At 39.4% G+C, this 27,581-nt stretch overlaps 1 protein-coding gene across 4 annotated transcripts in view; it reads left to right on the top strand.

Annotated features, from left to right (window-relative positions):
* Positions 1–27,581, top strand: part of FRMPD4 (FERM and PDZ domain containing 4) — a 370,395-nt gene that overhangs the window by 243,846 nt on the left and 98,968 nt on the right. For all 4 annotated transcript variants that reach the window (XM_088051869.1, XM_088051870.1, XM_088051868.1 and 1 more), the window contains one exon: positions 14,020–14,136. In XM_088051869.1, the coding sequence (XP_087907995.1) occupies positions 14,099–14,136 (38 nt within the window). In that variant the 5' untranslated portion in view covers positions 14,020–14,098. The remainder of the gene's footprint in view (positions 1–14,019; positions 14,137–27,581) is intronic.

Below are 27,581 nucleotides of genomic sequence, written 5' to 3'. Positions count from 1 at the left end.
TAATTAATTCATAAAACTGTATTTGTTGAGATACTAATTTATTTTAATAATGCCTAGGACAGTCTCAAGTTAATGTAAACTTGATAACATGTTTATAAAACCTGAACCTAGGTTGTTTTGAACTTCAATTTACTGTTGTAAATAATTGCAGTCAGGTTTTTAAGGATATTGAAGCATCTAAAGATTCAGGTGGGCTTCAGTAGAATCACAGAAAATGTCACAGTAGATAGTCCTTGTTACTGGGCACTATTTTTGCCAGTTTTATAAATAAGTAGGCCCTTATCAACACATGTAGCATTTCCGAATGTCTTTACAGAAAGTAAAGCTGTCAAGTTCTGGCTCTGGGCTTCAGAAAAATGGGTGGGAGAGTTAATACATCGAGGAAATAAAAATAGTTCTGTGAAGTAAAATGGAGTGGTGGGTGATAAAATCAGCCTGCTGACCTGTTGCTTGGGGTAAAGCTTGCTAGCAAAGGCAGTGAAACAGCAGCACTTAGTACTCATTCCAAATAGGCTCTGGCATCCTCCTGGACTGTTTCTTGGGGTGTGAAACTCTGCAAGTGGCTGGGTGACTGGAAACCTGGAGGCTGGCTACTGTGCCAGTAGTGCTTCCCTGTGGCTAAAGCAGCAGAGAACTCAGTCCCTGTACATTAATCTTACCACCAGCCAAGACTTTAGGCTAGCAGAATTGATTTACTTTATCTTGTCAAAGAAATAATCTATTTATAAACAAATTTGCAATGCTGGAGGAGGGAGTGCAGAAGGGTAGAAAGTTAATGTGTGACTCTCAAAACCAAACTCGGTAAGAGTTTCCTTCTTTCAGTTGCTTCTGTCTGCAGTCACTGTCTCAAGTAAGATATGTTTGTACAAGACAAAAATACACAAGAATGTTCAAGGTAAAATTACAAGAATGATCTCTTATCTAAAGGCTTTTGTAAAAGAAGAGGTTAAGTAATTTAATAATCACAGCTGGGGAAAAAATTAGTTTAAAATGCAAGTTACTTCTCTGAATTTTGCTGCTTCCCGCTGTAAGGGACATGACAGGGAATCTGGGCTCAAACCATTTTGGGTCTGATCGTAAGTGTCTATTCTTAGTATTATTTTTCTACCTTGGATAAAATGGACTCCAGCAACCTCTCATGAGTACCCATTGCTGCACAGGGCAGCAAGAGAAGAGCAGTTTTGTTTACTCTCTCTTCCCTGATCTTCCTGCATTTTGTATTCATCATATTTCTTAAAGTGAAGGGAAGTGCACAAATTACCCTTTTTCTTCTTTTTTTGTCTTCTTTTTCTTTTTGCAATTCAGGAAGATGACATGTTGTTATATTGTGAAAATCACATTTACTCATTGAATAATTTTTAAACCTTTAGCTTGCTAGTTCCCCAATATCTGTTGTGCTGAGACTGTCTCATGATAGCCTGACGTTATACAGCTGGTTCTTGTGTTGGGGCCAGTTCAATTGATCATTTCCCTTTCATTCCTTCTTGGTATGACGGGACCCAATTTATGGACTGTGTTGTGAAGTTGTTGGGAAACACTACAATAGTAGGTGAAACAATGCTTATATCACTTCTTAAATGGATTAAACCCACATGAGTGGCTAGGTGACTCCAAGCTTTGCAATAGCAGTTTCTGGACTGAAAACACTGAAGTTTATTTCAGAATTACATTGACTGTTAAACTCTAGTGTTTCTGTATGCTCTCACTCAGATTTTCCTGTATTGATACTGTGCCTAATTTCATGCCTTTTAGCAATGCTTTTAATAGCAATCTCTGAGAACTGCAAATTTAGAGAATGCAAAATATCAAAGAGCTGGACTCCATCTAAATGTGTGTGCACTCCTTGATCTGAACATGCAGTTACAATCTGCAAACAGATTCATTTATATTACTGTATGAAAACAGCCAGAAGCACTACAGCCTTGTGTCAGAGAACAGTATTAAACCTGTGTAAGTCCCAAAATCCCTCTAGTTTTCTGACTGCAGGGAAAGTTTCATTTTCTGCTGGAAGATCTTTAAGGAAGCTGCTTGCCAGTGGCTGTAAGTGGGTTAGCCCAGCCGGCTGTACCTCTGTCTGTATCATTTTCCTTAGCTATCACTTGCAGAGAGCTGAGAGAGATTTTTTGAGAATTTCTACTAGCTGTCACAGTAGCAATGCAGTTGTAGCTTGCCAGCATATACACAATCATATGTACCCAAACTCCTACCACGGCATGTAACCAAGGGCTCGTGAAAATTGGAGGAGGGAAGATTTAGGTTATGGAGGTTTTTTCCTCTGTGTATATGTCGTTTCATTTCTAAGAGCCTGTTATTAGAAGAAATGTATAAGTCAGTTTAACTAGATGTGCAACTAGATGGCTTAATATCATAAGATATTAGGGATTTAAATAGCTGAAGCCTTGGTATTTCAGGAGGTTTTATGCAGAAATATTTCACACTTTTATTTTCTCTTCTAGTTTTATAAGTAATGTCTGCCTCCAGAATGTTTTTCAGGTCATAAATCAAATTTAAAAAAACCCATGCATTTTGTGTTCAAAAATCACCGGGTTAGGAAACACTGATGGGGAAAGAGCAGGATATAGACCAAAAACCTGGAAAGAATAGAATCAGCAAATTTCACTTTTTCTGTCTTTTGTGTAATGATTAATGGGATAGTCATATAAAGTATATAGCTCCAGGCAACTTGGTTTTTGGTGTAATACCTATTTTTCATATTTTTTTTATGATAAAATTTTTTGAGTGGGAAATTGGAGAAGCTGGCCTTGTAAGATCCTTCCCAAATGGAGCTGTCCTGTGATTCTGTGGAACGTGTAACTTGGTAACCTGCTACTGGAGCGTGAACACTGCTGCCTCAGAGCTCAGCAAGAGCTTTTGCTGGTCATTGTGTAACATGAAAATGGCAGAAGGCTGGGAGGTCTGGGGCAGGTGGTACTAGAAACATCATTCAAGGTAAACTCTAAAGCCTTGCTGCTAATCTTAAAGGCAAGCAAAAGGAAATGGTGCAGTCATGTGACTTCACCAAGTGTATTGTAAACTGAATAAACTGAATAATGGGTAAAAAGTAATTCTAAGTTGACAGAGAAGATTAATGTTACTGGTGCTCCTTGTTGTGGTTTTCTGGGGTAGAGGGGGCTCTTGTCAAAGATTTAAGTTTGCCTTGGTTCTGATTTTTTTTTTTTTCATTTGCAACAGAGGAGTTTCTTCCTTTGTCTTCTGTCCGTCTTTAGCAACTTTACACATTTGTAGCTTCTTGTGTGGGAATCAGTCATTTCCTTGGAATTTCAGGAAGACATGCATGATAACCAGTAGAGAATGCAGGAAAAATTATTTTGAAAATAATTCCAGAGCATATGTCTAGATCAATTGTCATGGGAATCTGTCACTTCTGGATGGATGTTTTGCCCACCTTGTTCTAAGCTCCCCTGTGGTTTGGGTGGGGATGTGTTGAAGGAACGAATGTTTTGTACAGCTTCTGTTCAGATTTTCAGTAAGTTACATTGGTTAGTTTTCAATGCACCTCGGCCCTTAAGTATGTAAGTTCTAAAATAAATTTGAAACATGAGACTTTGGTTCCACTTTACTGGCTCACACTTCATGAAGTCACTAAGGCTAAGGAAAAAGTTTTAACACCCCATATCTAAATGATTCTTTATCATTTCTTAAGGTTTTACACATGCCTTGGTTTGTGACATAATTCTGCAACAGAATGCACCCAAGTGCTGGTAATTTCCTAAGAATGAAACTGCTTCGGATTTTTGTGTGTTTATGTTCAGAGTGCTTTAAATAACCTCCTGTCTGGATGCAGGCTTACCACTGGTGAAAATGTCTGACTACTACACAAAACGTCCTTTACTTACATTATTTCTCAGTATGTTGTCATATAAACCATAATTTTCTCTATGAAAAAATACAAAGGAACTCAAATAAAAGAAGAAAATAATGGCAACATTGTAGCATGATAGCAGTAGAAACACAGGCTTTTCTGCATATGTTTTGAGAATGTAAACAGATTGCTCAGCACACGTTTTGTCTGGTCCTTTTCTGAAGTTCTTTGTAACTTTTGCCTGGGAGTGAAGTATAGAAAATTATGTAGTGTTGTTACCCTTTTAATAGCAGCATGGTTATTTTATCATATATTCCCAGTTCTGAGAATTTTGGTTTAAAGGCAAGTGGAATATTGAGCTTTTGGGGTATTTTTAATCTAGAAAGTAGACCAAAATACCTTGAACTATAATCATGTGCTTATATATAGTATTTGAAGTAGATTTAAGCCTAGCAGAGTGATTACTTTGGTAATTAAGATTTTTGAATGGGAAATGCTGCCTATGGAAAGCAAACTCAGCCAGTGGTGAGTGGCTGCATCTCATTTCAAGGTCATCAAATGTGTTTTGTAAGGAAAGGACCCTTTAGCTCTTGGAACTTCTTCTGTAATCACTGAGCAGTGATGCTTCTTATTGCTGGATTTCTGTGCAGGGAAAATATTGAAAATTTCTTTTTCTTTCACCTCCAAAATTAAGATGATAGTATTTGGTTTAATTTAATTTACAAAATATCTTTAAGATAGGCTACCTTTATTTAATTTATTGACTATTTCATTTTATTTCCCAAGAAATTGAAAGTGGGGAGATTAAGTCATAGTAGAAATCTGAAGAACTAGTAAATATGAGGGTATTTTCACTTTTTTCTCTGCAGTACTCTTCCCTTAATTAAGATCCAGACAGATAATTTGTTTCAATAGTTTGCTGATGGACCTCATCTTGAGGTGTAGAAAGAACTCCTACCAAAACCAAGCAGTAGGAAGTTAGGCTTCAGTCCAGTTTTAGAAAAGCAGTTTTGTTTCTTTTTTGGCAATTCACTTCATCCTAGTAATGCAGGGTCACTCTCCTACCTTCCAGCAAGAGTATGCTGTGAAGCATTTCCAGTTGACCACAGGACTGAAACATGGGTGACATCTTTACAAAGACAGAAATTATCTACCAAGAAGTGCTTAAAATTTTTCTGAGCTGCATTTTCTAGTGTATGATGGTCCATTTGGCTCACAACAGGCAGGTTGAATTCTTATAAATGTATCGAAAAAATTGAAAATTTACTATGCATACAAATGGGATTCCCTTTTGCAATGCAGTATGCATAACTGAATTTTAATAACTATATACACCTCAATTTTTTATGGCATAAAATGGGCAGTTGTGTAAGAGGTGGTACTGTTACTTTTATTTAAAGTACGATGCTGCTTTACAGCATTGTGTTTCCATTGTTCTACTCTCTACTATCATAAACTCTCATTATTAGTAACAATGCAGTCAATGAGCTAGACTGCATTTCTGTCAGAGGCTTTATGGGACATTTTTTTCATAAGGCAGAAATGGCAGAATTCCTGAACTTCTACCTGAAACATAGCAGTGAGTCATGGCTGCACGTTACTGCAGAACTGGTAAAAGGACATTCATTGAGAGCAGAAATAACAACACTTCAAAGCAAGAAAAAAAATACATAAAAATAATATGTTAGATAAAATTCAGCATCTGATAATAGCTGTCACTTTGTCAGGAATCTCATTTTAGGAAAAATTAATTTGGTGCCTGGTCTAAGGGTATGCTACATATCATATGGTAAGATTTTCCAGCATGTACTAGTTTGAGAGAGGAAAAAATAATTAAAAAGGTTTTTCAGAAGATTTAGAAATATCAATACTCCATTTACTAGACGAAAAAGACAGAAATATTCATATACTTTCATTAGTTTATTTTGTTGAATTTTTTTTTTTATTTTTGCTCCTGAAATACTGAGTTGGCCTGAGAAAGCCTTAGGTCAAAATCCCTGTTAAAAACGAGAAAAACATCTCTCAGACATCAGCTTTTAGAGACTTTCACTTTCTAGTGCACATTAGCATGAAGCTAAAGCATCCTGTGGAACGGAATGTCAAAGAGCCTTTCACAGGCATCCAAGTCACAACCATTACTTGCTGCTTTGGGTAATTTCTGGCTTTAACAATACAAAATTCTGGAGGTGAAAGCAATTCCTTCAGGACTTGGATCTCTAATGGGGTCAGTGTGCTTTAAATGAAAAGTCCTGGTAGTCTAAAAGATAATATGATGGAGGCTTTTGTTTTCTATTAAATGGGTGCACATCTTTAATAATAATGGATGTAAAACATAGAGGGAGACAAGACAGGAAAATAAAAAATGTTACCCCTATCAGATGTTTAAAAAATCCCACAAAACCAACCAACCAAAAAAAGCCCAGAACAAAACAAATAACAGACGTGAAAGTGCATTAATGGACAGCAATGACTGTAGAGACTGTAGAGACATGCACATTTTTTGCTGAAAGGAAAAACTCAGCTTACAAAGAGCAGAGAAGGGCAGGAAATTTGCTATATCAGTGATAAAGTGTTTGTAACTTTTTGTGGAATCAGAGACAAGAAAGGAAGTATTCTGGGCCAGGCAAGGTACCGCAAAGAGTGACAAGATCTTTACCTTTTCCCTTTTCCAAGTCATGTGTAGGTTGCTAGTGCCTGGAACAGAGCAGCATTGCCTCAGTAGGTTTGTTTCATACCTTTTCCCAGCATCCTGCCTGTACCTTTGATAGTTATGGGTCCGAAGAGGACAACAGTGGCTCCTTGAAGAGCCACCACTCAATTCTGAGGAGCTTGCTTTCTAACTGAAGGCAAAAACACATTCTTCACTGTGCTGTTTGGTTACTTATGTCTTTGCACACATCTGTTAGAGAAGAGACAGGAAAGGGAAAATGAAATTTTGGAAGATACTCAGTGAAAAATACTGTATACATAGATCCTTAGAACAAAGATCCTTGTTTGGAGGTAACACCATGTTTTTGTAGTTTCAGACTGAGAGGAACCATTCCTTGTATAGCGAGACATGTAATGAGTACAGTGCACATTTTGTAAAGCCTGTGGTTTTGTTCTTCGTCATTCTGTCCTGCCTGTGATATAGACAGGAGTCTGGAATTGATGCTGAATGTTTGGAGCCTGTGAGTGGCTCACAAAGTCCATGAATAGGCTTTTCTTTTTTCCCTGATGAAGCAGTGGGCAGCACCTGCTGCTGTGTTTCCTGCTTGTGTGGCAGGAGAGCTGTCACGGAGTGTTCCCCATGGCAGCCATGGAATCCCTGGTTAAAGGGATCCTTTACCTTTCAGATCAGCTACACAGCAGGGACCCTTGTCTCATGACTGACAGCAGGAGCAGTGACTTCTGGAGGAGGAATTCAAAATTCATTGGAGTTCTGAATCTAGGCATAGGCTGCCGTTTAGAAGAAATCTGTTTTAGGCACTGAGGAGATGGAAGCTAATGAAATCTATGACAAAAACAGTCTGAGAGGGTTTTCTAGAAATGTAGCTCTTCTACAGTTTTGAATTGCAGTAGAGAAGTTCAGTATGAATTTTTGATTTTACTTGAGGTTTTCTCTGGTCCCCCAAAGGATTTAAACGTCAAGTGCAGCCTTTAGCGTCATTGTCTGTTTGGAGTAAGAATGAGTGGTACTTGGTGAGATTATGAATAATTCAGAGCATCTGTGGTGGAAGGTGGGGACAGGAGAAAATGTTTGAAACTTTTGTGCTTCAGACAGAGTTTGAGGAGCAGTTAAGGCCTAAGAAAGACAAACTTCCAGCTGGAGACAATTTCCGAACAACTGGTGCAAGGCAGCCTAGCTTTATTCATAGACCTTACTAGGAAAATAGAAAAAAACCACCACAAGGTGCAAGAAAGGTGAATGCCTTTATTTTCTGAATAAAATTTGCATTTTCCTGATGATGCATGATGCAGCAGGAAAATTTCAGACAAGCCTGAATAATACAGTAACATTATTCTGCCTTTGACCAGAGAATGGCTGTATTGCAAAAATTATTGAGAATGACATGTGTCAAAGGGCAAAAATATTTTTCTACCATTTCTTTCTTATGATTAAATAAGAAAAACAGTCTTGGACAGTGATTCTACCTTCAGTGATTGGTCAGTTACAAGCTTGAAACTCTAAACTCATTTGTGGGATGATACTCATCAAATTTCTTTTAACTGATACACAAGTTCAAAAATGGCACGCATTTAGATGAGGACTAAAACCCTTTTTCTTTCTTACCCATCAAAAGATTTAAAAGCATGTGGGTTGTAGAAGATGAAAGATATCTGAAGTCATTAGGGTTCCCTTCTGTACTTACATGATTTAGTAATAAAAGACCTAGTATGAATCAAGTTTTTTACTACAGCAGAGGGTGTCTGGGGCAGTTAATTTTCTTCTTTCATCTTTCTGGTAGGTCTGCTTCTCTGGGGGTTTATAGAACTCATCTCTACAGAGACAAGAAGTCTTTCAGTGCCCTTGATCTTGCATCCAGAAACTATTGTCCATCATATCTGTGTGCCCCTCAGGAGAGTTTCAATAGCAGGGTATGATGATTGATTTTGATAGTATCTCTGCAGATTCTTTAAAACTTTCATTTCTTATTTTTTCAAGTTAAAGTTGTAGGATGGAGGTAAAAGTATTGTGTTAGTCTTCTGGGACAGGAGAGGGCGAGAACTGGATTGAGAAGGAAGGGTTTCATTCCCGAGACAGTGGAAGATTAAATATCATAGAGAGACGGTTACTGAACTCCACTTGTGTCACAGTAATGTTTCCTATTTGCAGATAGACATGCCCTGCAGATACTTCAGGTGTGGTGTTCTTGCTTTTAAAAACTAATAATACAAAATGTTTTATCTCTAGTGCTCCTCTCGGTACCTCCTTGGGATTGTTGTGGCTAGAATTGCTTCTGTGCTGTGGAGCTGTGTGTCCTTCATAAGCAGCTCTGGGAGTGCAGTGTTGCCTCTGTTCAGGATGTCTTTCTTTTATGATGGGTGGGAGAGGGACTGACATATGTATGGGCATGTGGGAAGCAGAGAACTGACTTTTGTACCAATGGAGAGTTGAAATGAAGCCAGGCTACATGGCAAGACTCAAAATTTAGATTTTTTTTCTCCATGTGGTAACGTAAAGGAAGCCAGCGTATCGACACCATTATTCCATTCGCAGTGCTGAGCTCCTTGTGTTACATGGCCAGCCTTGTGTGGGTCACTGATGCCCCTGCAGACTGAGCTTTCAGGAAAAAATAATTCGTATATATGAGGAAGTACTACGAGAAACATCAAGATGTTGAACAAGATGATTCCAGGACATTGGATATCCAAATAAACCCATAAACATGCCATTATAATCTGAAACCCTGTAATAAACATTCATTGTAACTTCAGCCATCCACCAGAGTTGCAGCAGTTCAAGGGATTGCTATAAAAGAAGATTAAAACATAATCCTTCCACTGTTTTAATTCAGCTGAGGAAATCCAAGGTAAATGCTTGAAAAGCTACTAATACCTGAAGAGAAAGTATGTGTAGTGTATTAATATTTCAAATTATTTATATTTAGGAAAACCATAGGGCTTCATATGGTTCCACAGAGATTTTAAACAATTATGAAAATTTTTGTCAGAAAAATCTATGGATAATTTCAGTTTTTGATAGCCTGTGAGCTATCAGATATTAATGAAAAGCAACACTGGGAAAAAATAATGCAGAGAAAAAAAAAGCTAAGGTTTTTTTTGTTTGTCTGTTTTTTTGTTTTGTTTTTTGTAGTTTTATTGAAGGAGGAGGTTTCAAAGGGAGCTGCTTTGATGGGAACATTTTGGAAGACATGCCCCAACTGTGTGCTGAGTTGTGCCCCATTAGACATTAAATATTCTAAATGCAATTGAGACATTAAGTGAGTGCTTTCTGTCTTGTCTCTGCCTAAGGATGACCTGAAGAATGCAGTTTTTGTTTTACCGTTCATTTTTGCTGCCATGTGACCATCTGTGAGGCCATGAAGTAAGCAGAGATTAATCTGGATGGAAAAAGAATAGCAGCTAATTTTAAGGTGAACCATTTTACTTTCATTGACACAGGAGCAACTGTGATGTGAAGCAGAAGATGCTGGAAGAATGGGAATACTGCTTTTGTGTCAGTGTCTGTTTATGCTGTTTTAAAATTACAGCCTGAGAGCTTAATTTCCACTAGTTCAGAGAAGTGCTACATTTATAATAAAATTAATAGGCTTGGGCTCTAGAGGTGGCACAGTTAAAAAATCTGTCAAGATTTCTATAGCAAAGACCTATTGAGAAGAATCTCCAATTACTAGTTAAAAAAACAGGTTTTGGGCAATATTACATTCTTATTGGCTGACTCTGTAGATACTATTTTTTTTTAATTTAATTTTTCAACCTATTTAAACTTTTTTTTCCGCATTTGAAAGAAGAAATGGTGTTACTCTCTGTGTTCATCATTAGTACTCTCTGAACTGTTCTGGATATTAGGCTTTAATAGTATGCCTTAAAAATTCAAACTGTTCTAGTTTTGATCTTTAAAAAAGAAGTGGATAATACTACAGATTTGCACTTCTTGTTAAGGCATGGTTTATGCTGAGTATGTTCTGCATATCACATAAAGAGCATATCACTGATACAAGTGAAAATGCAGGAGATTTTCCTTTATGATCTCATGCTTCAGGTCATTCCTCAAGCACAGGGCAGAAAAAAGGCTGACCTGAAGATATTCACTGTGGCAGAGCTATGGCATTATCAATCAGAATGTCCCTCCACAGGGCGCATTGATTCCTTACACACCACTTTAATACTCACCACTTCGGTGATTTAATGAACTGATTGTTTAATGTGAAGCAATTTGGAGAGATCGGGTTTTTATATTTCCACAGCAGGAATGTCAGGAGCAGGTTGAGGGGATATTTTAGCTAATCTGCTTGTTTTCAGACTCTGCTGGCATGATGCTGGCCTAGCTTTCCCAGTGAAGTTAGACACCTGGGAACCGTGCTCCAAAAGGCTCTCCAGCAGCCAGTCCCATTGCTGTGAGCAAAGCAGGGAGGTGATGGACAGCAGGCAGTGGGCAACAGCAGTGCCAGTGCTGCCTCTGCTGCCAGGCTTGCTGAAATTGAAGGTGCGCTCTTCTTTGTCCTTTTGGTCTTTGTAAGTGTACAAGTGTCACATAAATCTAGGCAGTCTTGGTGTGCTCCTCCTTTGCCTGTGCAGGAGGGAAGTGGCACATGGTGATCAGTGAGCTGAGGGATTTATCCAAGATCACCAGCATGGGAGGTAGGATCTCCCAGGGCCTGATGATCTTCCTCACCACTAAGGTATCCTCTTGACTTAAAGATTACCAAGATGGCTTTGTTCTTCCCCCAAGTGAAATGCCTGACTTATAATTTCTGGCATTTATCTCCTCTTTGCCATCTTTGCCCTTCGTAGTGGCCACTGAACAGAATTCTTGTGGACAAGCAGAATTATATTCAACAATTGAAGGGAGGTGTAGAAAAAAGTGCGGTGTACTGCTCCTTTTTTCAGACTGTACAGGCACCTGGGAATTCTAGTCACTTCTGAGTGTAAAGACCTTGCTTTATTGCTATGACTTGAGTGTTTATTATTGAATTGCACAGTAGCTATAGGAAAAATTATGTCTTTTTTTCCCTGTGGAGCCACTGTGAATTTGCACACATCTAATGTAGGTGCATACAGTGTCTCAAATGCTGATTTGTATCCCACTGATTATAAGAAAGTCTGGAGGAGTAGATCACATGTAGACATATTTATAGTTAAGTAGGACAGTTATTACCCGTCATATATGATATGGTTCTGACACCATTACTGTTTTAAGGGCTCAAAGAAAGCTTTCAAGGGAATTAGGTTTACCTTAACATCCACTAATGCTATAATCCATACAAAGATGAGCCCTTAATTTGAGTGCTGAGAGTTATAATATTGATCACCATCACTGTCCTATGCTCCTACAAATTATCTGATAGTTTGATGTACTTTACTTGGGAATTTAAATGTCACTGTATCCATTTAACAGATGGTGAAACTATAGCACAGGGTTTGTGAAACACATCTAATTAAAACAAAAACTGTTAAATGGATGGCTATCCATTTATATAGTCTTGATAAAAAAGGTTTTGTTCCAGTGTATTTAGTTACCTGCAGTGGTTAGGGTACCAAATACTCTAAAGTGTTATTTGAAGTCTGTAGATGTAGTTAAGCTGACATTCTCATGTTGTAGAGTGGTTCCTGTCTAAAAGAAGGGACCCTTTGTCTCTCAAGCATATGGAGGAAAAAGGAATGTTTATGCTCAGTTTAACAAGAAACTGGATGAGAGAGTGTTGAAAGTATTTTGGATTTGTTCCTTGTATGACTGTTTTCTAATCAGTTCCTTGGAACAGAAATGGACTAATTGCATTTATCTGGAGTACTGTAGCATATCTGACATTTATGTCTTTGATTAGCCTTGAAGAACTGTAATTGTTTTAAGACTTCTAGCATTTTCAATATTAGACTTAAGCCATGCCCTATGGCAAATACCAAGTGTTTGAATGTGCTAACAGAAATGTTTTTCTACTCCTTGAAGATAGAGTACTTAACGTAATTGATAAACCAAATGATACCTAGCATTCCATTGTAATGCTCTACTTTACATGTAAATTATATTTTGAAGCACCATATTTTTTCTCAATTGTGATTAATCCTTGAAATGAAGGGGGAGGGTGAAGCAGCTAGTTTGTTTTTAATGATGCATTCTCCCTTTGGGAAAGATTAGCTATGCACAACTTCATTGAATTTTGCAATTTACAATCAGTTTTTGAGTTGTCCATGGAGACCAATTCCGTTCCTTCAGGAGAGTTTGTCAGGTTACATTGTGCCCTGTTTCTCTAAAGCAAAGAAGTTCTTATGTCTCTGTCTGTGACAAGAGATAGTAAATTCCTTGCTACAATTTGAACTTTAATAAATCTAGCACATAAAACTAAGCTGTAATATATTTGATGAGTGGAGAAAATACAGAAACAGGGAAGACAACTAATTCAAAATATACTCTTATTTTATGTGTTTTTGGTTTTGATGTCAAAATTTCAGATTGTGTTCAGTGTTAGGTGCTCATTCCTATTTGCCTGTTGCATACTCTTAGCTGGCCTTTAGCTTTGTTGGTTGCCCTGCCTCCTCTTCTGCTCTTTCCCTTTTTCAGATTGTACATAGATATTAATGGCTTGACTAATTTTGCTAAAACACTGGTTTGTTGTCTTCTGAACCTCTTAAGTCTCACAGGAGAAAGTGGGGGTGTGCAGAAGTATCTAGCTTAATCCCTGCAAGTGAGGGGAAAAGCATGTGTGCGAATGTTGAGGATTCCTGTGGGAAACTGTGGTGGATCCTTGCTTCCTGAATCTTTTTTTGTATGGAGTCAGTAGAAAGTACCTCACAAAATATTTCAGGTAAATGGGGACACACTGTCACTTGGGAGTGCTGCTGGGCCCTTCTTTGGGAGTAGGAATACTAGGAGAGTGTGCTGGAGCAGTGGGATATAACAGTGTGTGGGCTCAGAGATGCTGCAGCCTTTTAAAGGTTATTTGGTGGGACGGCTTAATGGATAATGATCAACTGCAACAAAATTTACATATTCAGTCGGTTTAGTGTGTTATGCAGCAGTGTCACGGCCTTCCTTCATTCCAGCACAAGAAATAAAAAATTATTTCCTGACAGAGAGAAGGTTGACACTCCCTCTCGTGCCAGGTGTTGCGCTGTGTGTGATCTCCAGTGATGTCGTGGGTAGTTTGGTTTGATGGATAATTTTTTTCCCTAAAACTGTGCTGAGAGCTGGCATTTGAACACAGAATGGTGATGAATGAAAATGCTTCCTGTTCCTTTTATTAAAAACTACTGAAAATTAGCACTGTGTATGTGGGACTGATGGAGAATGACAAATGCACCAACCAAAGGTTTGAACTCAGACTGTTAGAAATGACAGCATGTCTTTCTACTGACTGAAAGAATATCATAAATGTAAATAGATCTGCTAACCTCTGTTCCCTTGCCTGGGTTTTGACTCTATATTTCACAACTATGAAAGTACTTGGATATCAAGTGAATCATGTGAAGTACAAGAGAGAAGTAACTTTTTTTTTTCTCCTGTCTTTTCCCCGCTGCGTTTTTCAAAATTGCAGCCACAGGAATAAGTCTTCAGGCTGGCCTCAACCTTCAGGGACCTGGAGCTTGAACCAGGGGACACCTTATGGATGGGAGATGACGGCAAACAGAGATGGAAGAGACTACTTCATCAGGTAAGTCAGCAGCATGAGCTGTGCAGTGTGGGGCCCAGCACTGCAGCCTGCTCTCAGCTGTATCGCCTTGGGATCCTAATTCCTGCTTCAGCCCTACACAGTTAGTGTTCACTGCTTTGATTTATGGCACAGGGATAGCTCAGACTCTGCTTTCTGCATTTCGCTTTGGTGCTTGGTTACTTCATTTGCTCAAGAGAATGTTGATAATAGAAGGACCTGTAATTCTTAAAGAATTACAAGGAAGGTCATTAACAAAAGATAAATAAAAAATAAAAATTCCGTGTTTAAAGAATGCTGCAGAAGGTCAGTTCTGACTGAGACTTCTAACTCACCTCTGTCTCTGCCATGTTGATGCCTTGGGATTTAGCTTTTTACATTTTTCAGATCCTGTACTGCTCTGGTGCATAACTCTAAAACTCCACAGCTTGTCAGCTACTGTTCTTCCATTTTATTCAGACAAAACAATTTCTCTCTAGGCCTGAAATTGAAGGACACCTTATTGTCTCAGGCCTTGAAAGATGTAAACAGTGAAGTGTGGGGGGAGGAAACTTGGAATAAATTACTTCATTACCTGAAACTGTAATTGGGAGATTAACCCCTGGTATGTAAATGGACCAAACTTTTAATTGTACGAAAAACTCGTGACCGTCGTCCAGCTTGGGTGAAGCCCCTTGGAGGCTTCTGACTGCCCAAGGTGTATCTATTGAAGGCCTTCAATAATACCTGCATTTATTCTCTTAATTTTATCTGGCCTCTGTTTTAGGTCACCACTCCAAGGCATCAGTGTGAGGTCTTTCGGTTTGTCTAATACATTCATTATACTGGTAATAAGATGCTTGGATCCTGTATAGTAAATATACTAATTCTTAGCCTTCTCAGAGATTTTAGCTCTGGTTTAAAAAATAAATGTCAATGACTATGATATGATTGTAAACATTATTGACTTTTCTTTTCCCATTGTAAACTGTGCATAAATATTTTTTTAAAATCACTGAGGTGACTTGGATAAAATACATTTTGCTGTTCTAGCAAATGTACTCTTAGATGGCTTTGGAACTTCACTAAAAAGGGTGATGGTAGTGGGTTTGCAGAACCATTGACTGCTTGGCATTCATTGCTTAGCTTACATTTCATTTCTAAGGTCAGCATTTTGATTCTGTTCTTGTGAAGTTTTGGGGTTTTTAAATTATTTAATTTTTGTCTTTATCAGCCTATTTAGAAACTTGCAGGTACTTGAGAAAGTAATGGGTGAGAATTAGGATTCTTTTAACACAGAGTTGAAGGATCAAACATATTTCTAATTGACTGTTAAAAGTCTTTAATTCTCTCAAGATCCTTCAACTGCAAAAAAAGAATTCTAAAGCATAAAACTGAAGATCCTTATTACTGTGCTTCCCTTCCCTAGCCCTTTTGCCCACGGGGTCTGCCTTGGCTTCCTAGGAGGCATTTGCTTTTGGAGCCAAGGCAAGATTTGTAGCAGCCTGGTGACCTGAAGGCTTTCAAGATTTAGAGCAATTTCAGACCTGTCCAAATTGGAACAAATTTTCTGGGTTAATGAGGTCTCAGAAGCTGACTTTGAAATGTTTTCTTGCTTCAACAAGTATTTGTCATGCTTTGGATGTCTGAAAGATGGACAATGTGAAGCTGAATGCCAGGCACAATATAACTGTATTAGTATGGGTTTTCTGCCTGAGTTAATTAGGCTTGTCAAGAAGCATAGGTGAGCCCCAAAGTACTGTGCAGATGTGAGACTGTTGTTCCTGTTACACAGGTTAATGAAGATACCTGCACATCTCATTCTTGTTTTCTGCAGACTGTTGATATATTCTCATCTGTGTGAATGAGATTCATTTGGAGGATTGATCTCCTGATTCTGAGGACAGGCGCTACATTTGATTGCTCCTCTTTTCTCACTGGTCACATAATGGGGTGCTGCTCTTGTGTAGCTGTCAACAGCTGTAGCTTACAGCTACACTACAAAATGAAGTGCCTTAGTACTCATGAATTTTGCAATTTGGGAATGTTTACTAATCATCTGTAGATAATGATTATTTTGTTTATTTTTTTGGAGAGGTTTTTAGTACCTTAAAGTGCCGCATCCTTCTATTAAATTGAGAAAACTGCATCTTGGAAAAATAAAAACCATAACAGGGAGTGCCAAATTATGCCCTAAGTAATATTAGCCTGTGGTGGTTTTGTTGTTGGGGTGGTTGTTTTGGGTTACTTTTCTCATGCTCTTACAAGGTACTTGTTTTTCATTCTCTTTTGGGCTCTGGTCTTTCATTTTTCTCTGTGTGTGGATAGCAGGCTATATGGAGAAAAATAGTCGGAGAGGTGAAGAGCATGAGGCTTCTCTAGAAGCTGATCTGTAGAAGCCTTTGATGTTTTGTGCCAGACTTTACAACCCACTGGAATCTCTGAGCAGTTTCAGGTGCAAGCTGAACACTGCTACATACCTACACATTGCATGGTTTATAGAACACATTCCTGTAGTACATATTCATACAGTGTCAAATGTTTTAAAACAACAGCATAGGCTGTAGCATGTGCACAGATGTGCTTCCAGAGTAGTAATGCGTCTTACATGAAATGACGCTCCCTGGGAGTGCAATACAAGGCAGTGCAATAAAAGGCAGTGCTTTTGGAATGCAATCAGGAAACCCTTTGGGTTTCCACCAGCCATCCACCTTTATAGGGAACATCAGCCCAGGTGGATACTACAGTGTCACTGGTAGTTCCATTACATATATCTTGGTTTTAGAAGAGTGATCAAAGCCTGAATACAACTAAGAGAAAATGACTTTCCAGCGATTCCTCTGTGGAGGTGTACATGGTATCTGTCCTTACAGCAACTGTTATTTGGCAGAGAAACTCTCTCTGGCTTTCAAAACAACTGTTTTTGCAAATACTACATAGAACTATATAAATAAAAAGATAATTTAATTTTCTTTCCCTCATTATCATATCTAGATTTTAGGAATGATACAGTGACATGATTTTTGACAATTATGCCAATAAAGAAGGGAGATAGATCAGTGAGACAGCATTTTTTATTGTCTCTAAGACTTTTTATAGCCATGCAGATTAACAAATTGCATCACACTGAAGGAGAACAAGCAATTCAAATATTTGCTTGGTTTTGATTAAAGATGTATAAGCCATGTATTATCACAGTAAAATGTATGCATGAGTTCTGTACAAAGAAGTAGCATAACTCATAGCAACATTAACTGCTTTTTAATTAAATAATTTACTTTGGGCCATATGTACATATCCATTCACCTGAAAGCAGACATATTGCAATTTTGAAATTGTGGAAGGAATAGAGAATCCACGAGAATCCTCTGGTGAAATGAAATGTAATTATATAGTGTTGGTGCAAATGTTTTTAAGGTAGGAGTGGGAAGAGATGTTTATTCTTTCTGCTGAAGCAAATTTGATTTCTTTCAAATCTCTGGAAATCCTAATCAGGGGCAGCTTCCATTGCCAGGCGGTGCTTTTGTAAAAATGTGAGAAGAATCTCTTATCAAAATATTTTCAGATGTTGCTATCAATTTATTATCTCTTCTGCACAGATGGCACAACCAGGGTCATTTTGCAAACCTCTAAAATATTTTTTCTTAAGTTTAGGGCACGGTAAATTGAAGTTTCAGAACTTCACCCATTCCCTTTTAACTTGCCCCTTTTACTTGAAATAGCGTTATGTGGTAAGTAATACATTTCAGTATTAGCATTCAGTAATACATTTCAGGATGGCAATCATCTAGTATTCTTCCAGCATGTTTCTGTACTCCACAAACTGTATTAAACTGGACTTTTAATATGAAATAATTTGAATATGGTATATTTAACCACTTTAAAGTCCTAAATATTTCATTTGCATCTTTTATATATGTCGTGTAGTATATGATTATGAGAAATTCTGTAACATTAATTTGAATAAAAGCATGACACTTATTAAAAATGGTTTTGTGTGACTATAGTATTCCATAGTGACAGTATGTGGAGAAGAAGAGCAGAAGGTTTTGGCTGATTTTGTATACAAAAGGTTTAGACTCGTGGCAGTTTTAGGTCCTTATTTGTGCCACTGCTGTGATCTTGTTGATTTTTGGACCTGTACATTTTTGTCCTTTCCCTTGTGGAAATCTCACTGCTTGTCAGATCTGGAGGGAAGTTGATAGAAGGAAATAAACAGCTAATAAAAAGTCAGTCTTATGGAGAAAGCAATAAATTTTATGTTGGTTTTGCTCTAAGTCAGTCCTTTGCATGGTCTGATGAAATTGCAGTATAGTTTAGCATGGAAGAATCCTCTGAAGGGCAGCATGTGCAGCCTCCTGCTCAGACCATGGCTAATACCAGGTGATGAGCAGCATTGCTGCCACACTGAAATATCTGACTGGTTTGAGAACAGGATTGGAACAGAGTTGTATTGTCTTAAGCTGCCCTGCAACTGCACTTTAAGGTGCAAGTTGAAACAACATTCACTGCCTTTAGAAGTCATGCCTTTTTAATTGCTATTGCTGTTTAATTCCTAAGGAACAAGATACTTTGGTATTTTCATGGATCTGACTTCTGTCATTCAAATAAAGACCAAAGAATGTGAAATAAACTTAGCTGAAAGGAAGCGTAGCCCTTCTCGTGTGAACTTAAAGTAACACTGGTTCCACCAAGGTGTTGTTAGTTACTGGATTCTCAATACAGAGGGGTCTGTTAGGTCAGTTTATTGCCATAACCTTGTTTGCAAGAGGTGCTATTGGTTGTGTTTACTTTATTTTGCTTTATTATTTTTATTGGTTGTGTTTACTTATTCCTTCTATTGCCTGGGAGAGGCTGATGGGGTCTGTGTTTCCGCTTCTGTTTGCTCCCTGTTTGACTCCAAGGACCCTGACCATCTGTACTTTGTGAATATTAGCTTGCTTCTGTGCTCCAGTCTGGAACAAACTGAGCAAACAGTTGGGATCCCAGGCAAGAATTAAAGGAAGCACACCCAGAGATGAAAGCCTGCAGCATTGTTACTGCTTGGCTTGAAACCACGGGTCAGTCTCCAGAGGGCACAGCAGAACTGGGAGAGTACTCCTTGTCAAAAGTCTTTCTGAATTTTACTTACGTTAATATGATGTGGTTGCTAGAGCAGTTGAAATGACTAAGTGACCCACCTAGTGGATGAGGGAAACTCTAAGGATGTAGACTACTTGGACTTCAGCAAAGTCTTTGATATTGTCTCCCATGGCTTTCTCTTGCAAAAGTTGGCAGCCCACATCTTGGACAGGTGCTCTCTTGATTGGATTAAAACTGGCTGGGTGGCTGAGCCCAGAGAATAGTAGGAAGTAGTATCACATCCAGATGGAGGCCTAGTGGGGTTCCTCAGGGCTCGGTCCTGGAGCCAGTCCTGTTTAATATCTTTATTGATGATTGGGTTGAGGGGGTCAAGGGCACCCTCAGTAAGTGTGTGGATGACACTAAGTGGAGTGGGTGTGAGTGTTGATCTGCTGGAGGGTTGGAGGACTCTGCAGAGGGATCTGGACAGGCTGGATCAATGGGGTGGTGAGGCCAGTGGTGTGAGGTTGTGTTGAGGAATACACTCCGGGCAGGTAGCTCAGTGTGCAGCAGCAGTGTGAGCTGCAGGTTGAGCTCCGTGGGGTGGGAGCTGGCACTACAGGCAAGAGGCCATGAGCTGCCAACCCTTTTCATAACAAAGGGCACGGGGACCTGTGGCCCAGCCAGGTGACTGGACACTCAGAGACACAGCAGGAGCCAAGGATCCCAGACTTGCCTGTGCTTAGACTGTAAGGGTATGAAAGCCCAGGTTTCCTTTTTTCAGAGCCCCTCCTCAGAGGCATCCAGCTCAAGCTGTTATTTTGGTACTGCACCATGATTAAATTATTCTGAGCATCAGGACCCATGAGACTCTGCTATGGGAAACTTGGGGTCGAGCTGGTGAGGAAACCTGGTCTGACTATGAGTGTGGGGTGTGTAGCTGTGAAGGAGCCTTGGTTCTCCCAGCTTAGGTGGTGTGAATGTGACAGGGTCACTCCTGGATGGTCAGACTTGTACAAGTCCAAGTTGCTGTCTCCTGCACTACAGTCAAAACACTCCCTGCAGCACAACAGGATTAGGGAGAGTGGTTGGAAAGCAGGCAAGTGGAAAAGGACCTGAGGGTGTTGGTTTATAGTAGGCTGAGCATGAGCTGGTGTGTGCCCAGGTGGCCAAGAAGGCCAGCAGCCTCCTGGATCGCATCAAAAATAGTGTGACCAGCAGGACCAGGGCAGTAACTGTCCCCCTGTACTGGCACTGGTGAGGCCACACCTTGAATCCTGTGTTCAGTTCTGGGCTCCTCACTTCAAGAAAGACATTGAGGTGCTGGAACTTGTGCAGAGAAAGGCAACAGAGCTGGTGAAGGGTCTAGAGGGTTGAATCCTATGAGGAGCTGCTGAGGGAGCTGGGGTGTTTAGCCTGAAGAAAAGGAGACTGCAGGAAGAGATTACTGCTCTTCTCAACTACCTGTAAAAAAGTTATAGCAAGATGAGGGTTGGCCTCTTCTCCCAAGCAACTAGTGACAGAACGAGAGGACATAGCCTCAATGTGCTCTAGGGGGAGGTTCAGATTCGACATCAGGAAGAATTTTTTCATGGAAAGAGTCATTAAACATTGGAATACACTGCCCAGGTGGAGTCACCATCACTAGAGGCATTCAGGAAATGACTCCATGTGGCAATTACTGCTATGGTCTAGTTGACAAGGTGGTTATCGGTCAAAGGTTGGACTTGGAGGCCTTTTCCAGACTAAATTATTCTGTGTCATATCATATTTTGATATCCTGAGCGCCTTGTTGTTTATTAGTGCTTTTGTATTTAGTATCAAAAAATTATTTGACTTCTTCCAGATGTATCTTAATTCTTTAATTCTTAAAAAGCTTAATTCTTTTCTCTAAGGTATGTTATCCATATGTCATCTCCATGATTTTTGGCTTGTGAAATCATTACATTTAGGTTGTCCTTGTTTGGCTTAGTAGCTGTGCTATTCCTGAAAAATAAAATCCTTAAATGTCAGCTTTTGCCCTGTACAGAAAGTAGAGGTAATGTGTTTGTGTTCTTTGGTAACTAGTGTAGCTCACAACATCCTAAATTCTCAAAGCATACCCGGTACAATATTTATTTGCAATAAAACAATGTTATGATATTCTTCTATATTCAATAGCTAAATTTTTTTTAGTAGTCTTCATCTTACTCTTTTCGTGCCTGCTGTGCTTAGAAGAGGAACTCAGTTGTATTTTCTGAAAGTTCACCTCTGCACCTGTTTCATGCATCCTGTCTGTCCTGTGAGCTCCTGCTTGTACACCCAGTTCTCATAGCTGGCCAGCAGTGTGGAATGACACAACACAATCATTGGTGATATTAATGGCCTATCAATCAGGCATCCTGCTTATTAAGGACCACTAATCTATACCAGATGCAAAACTGAGCCTCACAGCCTGCTAATCTGTTTACTTCAAAATAAATAAGCACGGAAGATGTTCAGACCATTCAGCAATCCTTTTTAATTATTATTTTCTTTTGTTAAGTCTAGCCTACCCCAACCTTCTTGTACATGTGTTCTGTAGGTGTTTGCTTTGTTTGAAGGTTCTGAAAACCATCGGTGGATATAAGTAAAATATAGTGAAAGACTTGATTGTTGTTACTGTGTTGCTCATCTTTCTGGGTTTTGAAAAGGCTGTTGTTATTTTACCTTAAAACTACCATAGTACATAAGGCCATAATGAAAGTTTGAAGTCACAGGAGCCACCTTCTGCCCTGTAGGTATGATATTATATAGCACTTTATTGAGTACATTGCATTCTTTCATCTCTAAGTACAGAAACAATGTTGACTGGGTTCACAGGGGATTTATGTGATATTCACAAAAATATGGGCAGCACAGCTGCTGCTGCTTCGTTCACGAGGGCACTCATCACTCGTGCAGGGCACCTTTCCTTCGGGTGAGGGCTGTGTGTGGAGGCGCTGGTTCAGTGCCTCGAGCCGAAGGCTGGCTGCCGTGCACCTCTTCTGGCATCTCCTCTCCCAGGTGAGGTGCCAAGGGGAGAAAAGGCACTGGAATCACACTCTCTGGCCCACTTATTCCCGCGTCCCTAAAAGGGACATCCAATGAGATCGAATGGCAGGCAGTTTAACAGTGATAAAAATAGTACAACCTATATAATTAGCAAATAGAACTCTCAGCTACAGGTTACAGTAAAGCCTAAAATGCTTCATAGGATTCAAATGTACATTTGCAAAGTACATTTGTAATAAGACTTCTACTATTAAATTACATGGGATTAAAAAAATTAGAGCAGATATAAAATCTTATGTTTCAGACAAGCGGGTGAGTCAGCTGCTGACTGCCTAGGGCTAGGACGAAACTTCCTGTATTAATCAGGTTATTCTATAATTACAAGGTTTCTTGCACCTTCCTCTGAAGCGGGTACTGAGTGCTGTCAGAGAAGGAATACTGGACCAGGCGGACAACAGGTCTGATTTTTGATTTTTTTCTATCTCTTTTATGTTTGTTTTTTTTAAAATTCCCTTGTCACTAATATGAATGGTTGATATGAATAGTGTGATAGATATGAATAGTCTGTTACAGAAAGAGTGCTACTCTGCTTCTTTCAGACTGCATAGAAATTTGCTTTCTGTTGCTAAGGGTTTGACCTACTCAAGGACAGGATCATATGGTGGAAGGGGGAGTGGGTCTAGAAGAGATGAGCAGCAGCAGGGATGCACAAATGCATGTGACTGTTTAAAGCAAACCTGAATATTTAGAAAGCAGAAGAAGGAAAATTATATAGCAACCTGTTTATCAGTGGTTTGCCTAGAGACTGCTTGGGTATGGTGAAAAAGAAAGTATTGCTAAATCAGCTCAACCTCCTGAAAAGAGAGGATGATTTAACAATTGTCCTTCCTTCACAAAGAGATGTTGCTCTAGCCATAAATATGGCAGTCATAAATATGACAGACAAAGTGATGTTAATACTGGCTGGGATAAATCGTTGTTATAATGGAGGGTATGATAGCAAGGAGATGACAGTTCGTGGGGTTGTTTTATTTTAACTAGAGCATAGAAAAATGGAGAGTCCATTGCATTGCAAGGCAGCTGTACCTAAGCTGGTTAGTGTGCTGTAACTCGGGAACTAGTCCCAGCAGCGTGGCTCCCTCCCTCTATTCTGGCTTGCAGTTTTTGCGTCCCCTCTGTACATAGAACCCTGACTGAATGTCATACTGGAAAGGTGAGGGGGGTTATGCAAGAAGGTGTGAATGTGGGTGAGACTCCTCAGAAAAGAAGAAGCTTTTGCTCAGTTATTTGCCTTAGGTTGCCTGGATATAATTATTCCTAAGAGGAATACAGGGAATCATACTGTGGGCCTCTGCTACAGCAAATTTAGTGTTTCTGAGCTAGTCCTCTGTGTTTTCTCCAAACACAAACTGGAGGGGGACACAATGAAATTCAGAGAAGTATTGCATCCTGAACACCGTTACTCTTGTGTATTTGAAGGTGGATTAGGCAGGAATAACACTTGTAGAGCAGAACCTGTACAGGAAAAAAAAAAATCGAAACACCCTAACCCAGGATCACAGAGTACATTAACACAGAGGTGCAAAGATTAAATCCTCGGTATTGTTGGAGTACACAGTGTTCTAGGTAGGTGTTTCATATGGAATAACAGCAACCCATCTGTGAATTGCAGCATGTAAATGGTTTTGTAGAAGCATTGCTTTGGTACACCAAACTATCCTTCCTGGGAGGGTAAAACAAATTAATTCTTGCAAACAGTTTGTGTGAGAATGATAGTCCCCACTGGAGTCTGTTTTTACAAGCATCTCTCTTGTAAAACAGTGTGGTCCCTGCAGAGCTGAGATTAAAAGTGCCAAGTTCTAGCTCTGCAAAGCCATGCAAGTGGTTGGAAGAGTCACAGGGGTTTGTAAGAAGCTAAGTCGTATCTCGGGTCACATGCTGGTATTCCAGTTGATGCAAACACAGAGACTCTGAATATGAAATAAAACCAGGCTATGTAAAAATAAAGAGGGGAATACAGCCCTAGAAACACCTAAAAGGTGTTTTCTGCAGCATGTACATGGGGCCTTAGTGGCCATGAGCTTGAAAAATTAAATAAGGCAGAGCTTCTGATATTTGGTGATGGAATTGAGATCTTTCACAGAAAAGGCTAGGTGAAAACTTCCTCTAGAGCTGCAATTACGACATTGAGAGAAAAATGTGCTGGAGCTGGGTTACAGAGACAAAAAAAACCAAAACCAGTATGAGAATTAGCACACTATATTGCTGCTGTTTAAATAGCACATTTGAAGTTTACCAGTTCATCATGGTGCATGTACAGAATTTAAAATTAGTTACCTAGTGTCTTATGCCATGCCAGGAAATACCCTATTCCCAGCAGACATTCATGTACTAAAGAACTGCATGCTGATGTATATGAAAGCCAGCACTTAAGAATCCTAATTCATCCTGTTGGATTAATTTCTCTCATATTAATATATTTACAGTTTTCTGTAAAGAAAATCAAGTATATGCCTCCTGTGAAAGGTTCTTGTCTGGATTGATATTGTAGAATAGGAAGATAATTTATTTTAGAAAGGCAAGATGATATTACCAAAAGTTTACTGAATTTTAATTCTCATTTAGTTTCTAATTTCCCTTCTTACAACAAAATACTGGCTAATTATATTCAAAATTCTTACCTCCCAAATATAATTCTAAGAATCCTCATATTTTGTATGTTGTCATATATGTATAAGATTTAGGTAAAGAAATAGTTCAACTGAACTCAAATTAATCTAGTCACTGACAACATTATGACTCACTGCAATATTTTGAAAGCCGTTTATCTCAAGTTTGCTGGAATCCTGGGCTGTTCCACAGAAGAACTTCAATTTAAAATAAACCAATCAAACTGTGTCGCTGCACAATTAAATATCTCCATGGTAACAGGGATTAAGCACATAAGGTAAAGACCTGCTGACAGTGCAGAGATTATTTCAAATTTCTGGCTCTTCCAGCAATAGACAAATGAATTTATATTTTCTGTATCGAACATTGGGAGACATAAAAAATGAAAGCGATTGAGCTACTTCTGTGGCAGCTTGGGATTTCAGACAGTATTTTCTTGACAGGGGAAGTAATTAGCTGGAATTACAAGTAGGAATTTAGCAGACAGATACAAATAAGCATTTGCTCATGGGATTTATTTAGCATTTCATAATTAAAACCTGGATAGGCATATTATTTAGGATACAAAGAGCATGGAAAAATCTTGCCATATTTTAAAAAATTAACAACATAATAACACCATTTTTCTTTAAATTTTTAAGTGATCTTTGGTTCACTTAGGAGAGGTTATTTGAAGCTCTGCTATCAAGTTATATTTTTAATGAGCAATGTACTTCTAAAGTTATAGTGTAGATGGCCACATTGATACTCAGTGAAGACAGAGGATGATGCTTTAATCAATCCTAACATCTTGCTGATTCTCTCTGACTCTTTTCCTGGCTTTTTCATGTGTATTTATTAAAACTACTGGAAATGCACATCTGCTGGCATGTGTAGTTTTCAGATTTCAGTTATGTGGCTTAGGGTTGGTTTGTTTTTCCTTCTCAGATTGGCTTTTGATTTGGTTCCTAGGGACATAGAATGACTTGGAAGGGACCTTAAAGGTCAGTCAGTTCCAACCCACCTGCCATGCACAAGAGACACCTTTCACTAGACCTTGTTGCTCAGTGCTGCATCCAGCCTGGCCATGAAAACTTCCAGCAATGTGTCATCCAAAACTTCCTTTGGCAATCTGTGTCTTCCAGTGCCTCACCACCCTCAGAGTAAAGAATTTCTTCTAATATCTAATTTAAATCTAAATCTAAATCTAGCTTCTTTCAGATTGAAACCATTGTTCCTTGTTCTGTCATTGAAAGCTCTCGTCCAATGTCTTTCTCCAGCTCTCCTGTAGGGCACCTTAAGGTAGTGGAAAGATGCCCTAATGTCTCCCTGCAGCCTTCTCTTCTCCAGACTGAACAATCCCATGTCTCTGAGCCTGTCTTGATAGGAGAGTTGCTTTTCTGTCAAACTGGGAAGTGGAAGTGAGCTGCCCCCAGTGTGCAAACAATTCATCCTGTAGCTCTTCATCCTGTATTAGGCAGCTGTAAATGCTGCAGTGCTTCTGCATTCTGAATATTCTTTCAGTATTTTGAGCTCACAATATGTTGAGATGAAAGGCGTATGCTGCCCACCACTAGTGCTTACTAGTTTCAGGTTGGTCTTGAAATCATGCTGTTCTTATTTGTTGTGGCAGGATGGACTTCCCACCCTTGAACAGCAGGTAAGACACTTGGAAAACATTTCATGAGACCAGGTTGTAGATGGATCTACAACTGTACCTCTTCAATTGGAATTAGAATCTACCTACCTTGTCAGGCTACATTTTGTTGACTGCTTTTGATTATGGGAGTCTATGCAGTCTTGGATGTCTTTGGTTCCCTGTGCATTTTGAGCATAAGCTTAGGTCTGTGTGTGTAAAGAGACAGGATTTTTATCTGTGCTCTTATGAAGAGACACTGCTTCAATTGTCCTAGTTGTCTGTCACTCAGCTTTATGTTAGAATGTCCTTCCTTACACGTTGAGATGCAATTTTTTTCTTTGCATCTTGGGATGAAAATCAATAATAAGTATGGCAGATATACCTAAAAGTCATTGTAACTGTTATGTTCCTAAAGGAAGAGATGAATACCAAGCACATTTGGTAGGAATGAGTGTAGAGTGTCTGTTTATGGCTGCACTCTTCAACCGTTCAAAAAAAGCAGGTGCCCATTTTAAATTAGCTTCTGGTATAAACATCCAGCAAATGTATGTATGTCTCGGTTCTAGAAGACAGGTGTCTGCTAGGGAGAGCAGGAGCCTCCCTTGGGATGAAAGAATGTAGACCCCCCCTCCCTCCGAATTATTATAATTTTGAAATCAAGGGGCCTTTAGGCAGAGATCTGGGGATAGGAATAACAGTTCTTTACTAGTATAACCAGGCAAACAAACAACAATAACTACAGCATTAACAAGAAAACAGAACCAGGGACCCCGTGACAGCTTTCTCGGCTGAGACGGGATGGAGGAGAGGCTTTGTTTTCACAAACCCCTCGGGCAGTCAGTCCCGGTGCTCCTGCAGGGCTCCGAGGAACAGTCGGCTGGAACAGCAGGGATGAGCTGAGATCCTGGGCTGGTGGCTGAGGTGTATCAGCAGGGATGAGCTGAGATCCTGGGCTGGTGGCTGAGGTGTATCAGCAGGGATGAGCTGAGATCCTGGGCTGGTGGCTGAGGTGTATCAGCAGGGATGAGCTGAGATCCTGGGCTGGTGGCTGAGGTGTATCAGCAGGGATGAGCTGAGATCCTGGGCTGGTGGATGAGGTGTATCAGCA

This window comes from Pseudopodoces humilis, chromosome 2 (genome assembly GCF_049639895.1).
Source record: "Pseudopodoces humilis isolate 2021_Gansu_Grassland_sample_001 chromosome 2, ASM4963989v1, whole genome shotgun sequence".
Classification (NCBI taxonomy): domain Eukaryota; kingdom Metazoa; phylum Chordata; class Aves; order Passeriformes; family Paridae; genus Pseudopodoces; species Pseudopodoces humilis.
Note: the sequence above shows the minus strand (reverse complement) of the source record. Positions and strands in the feature narration are given on the sequence as shown.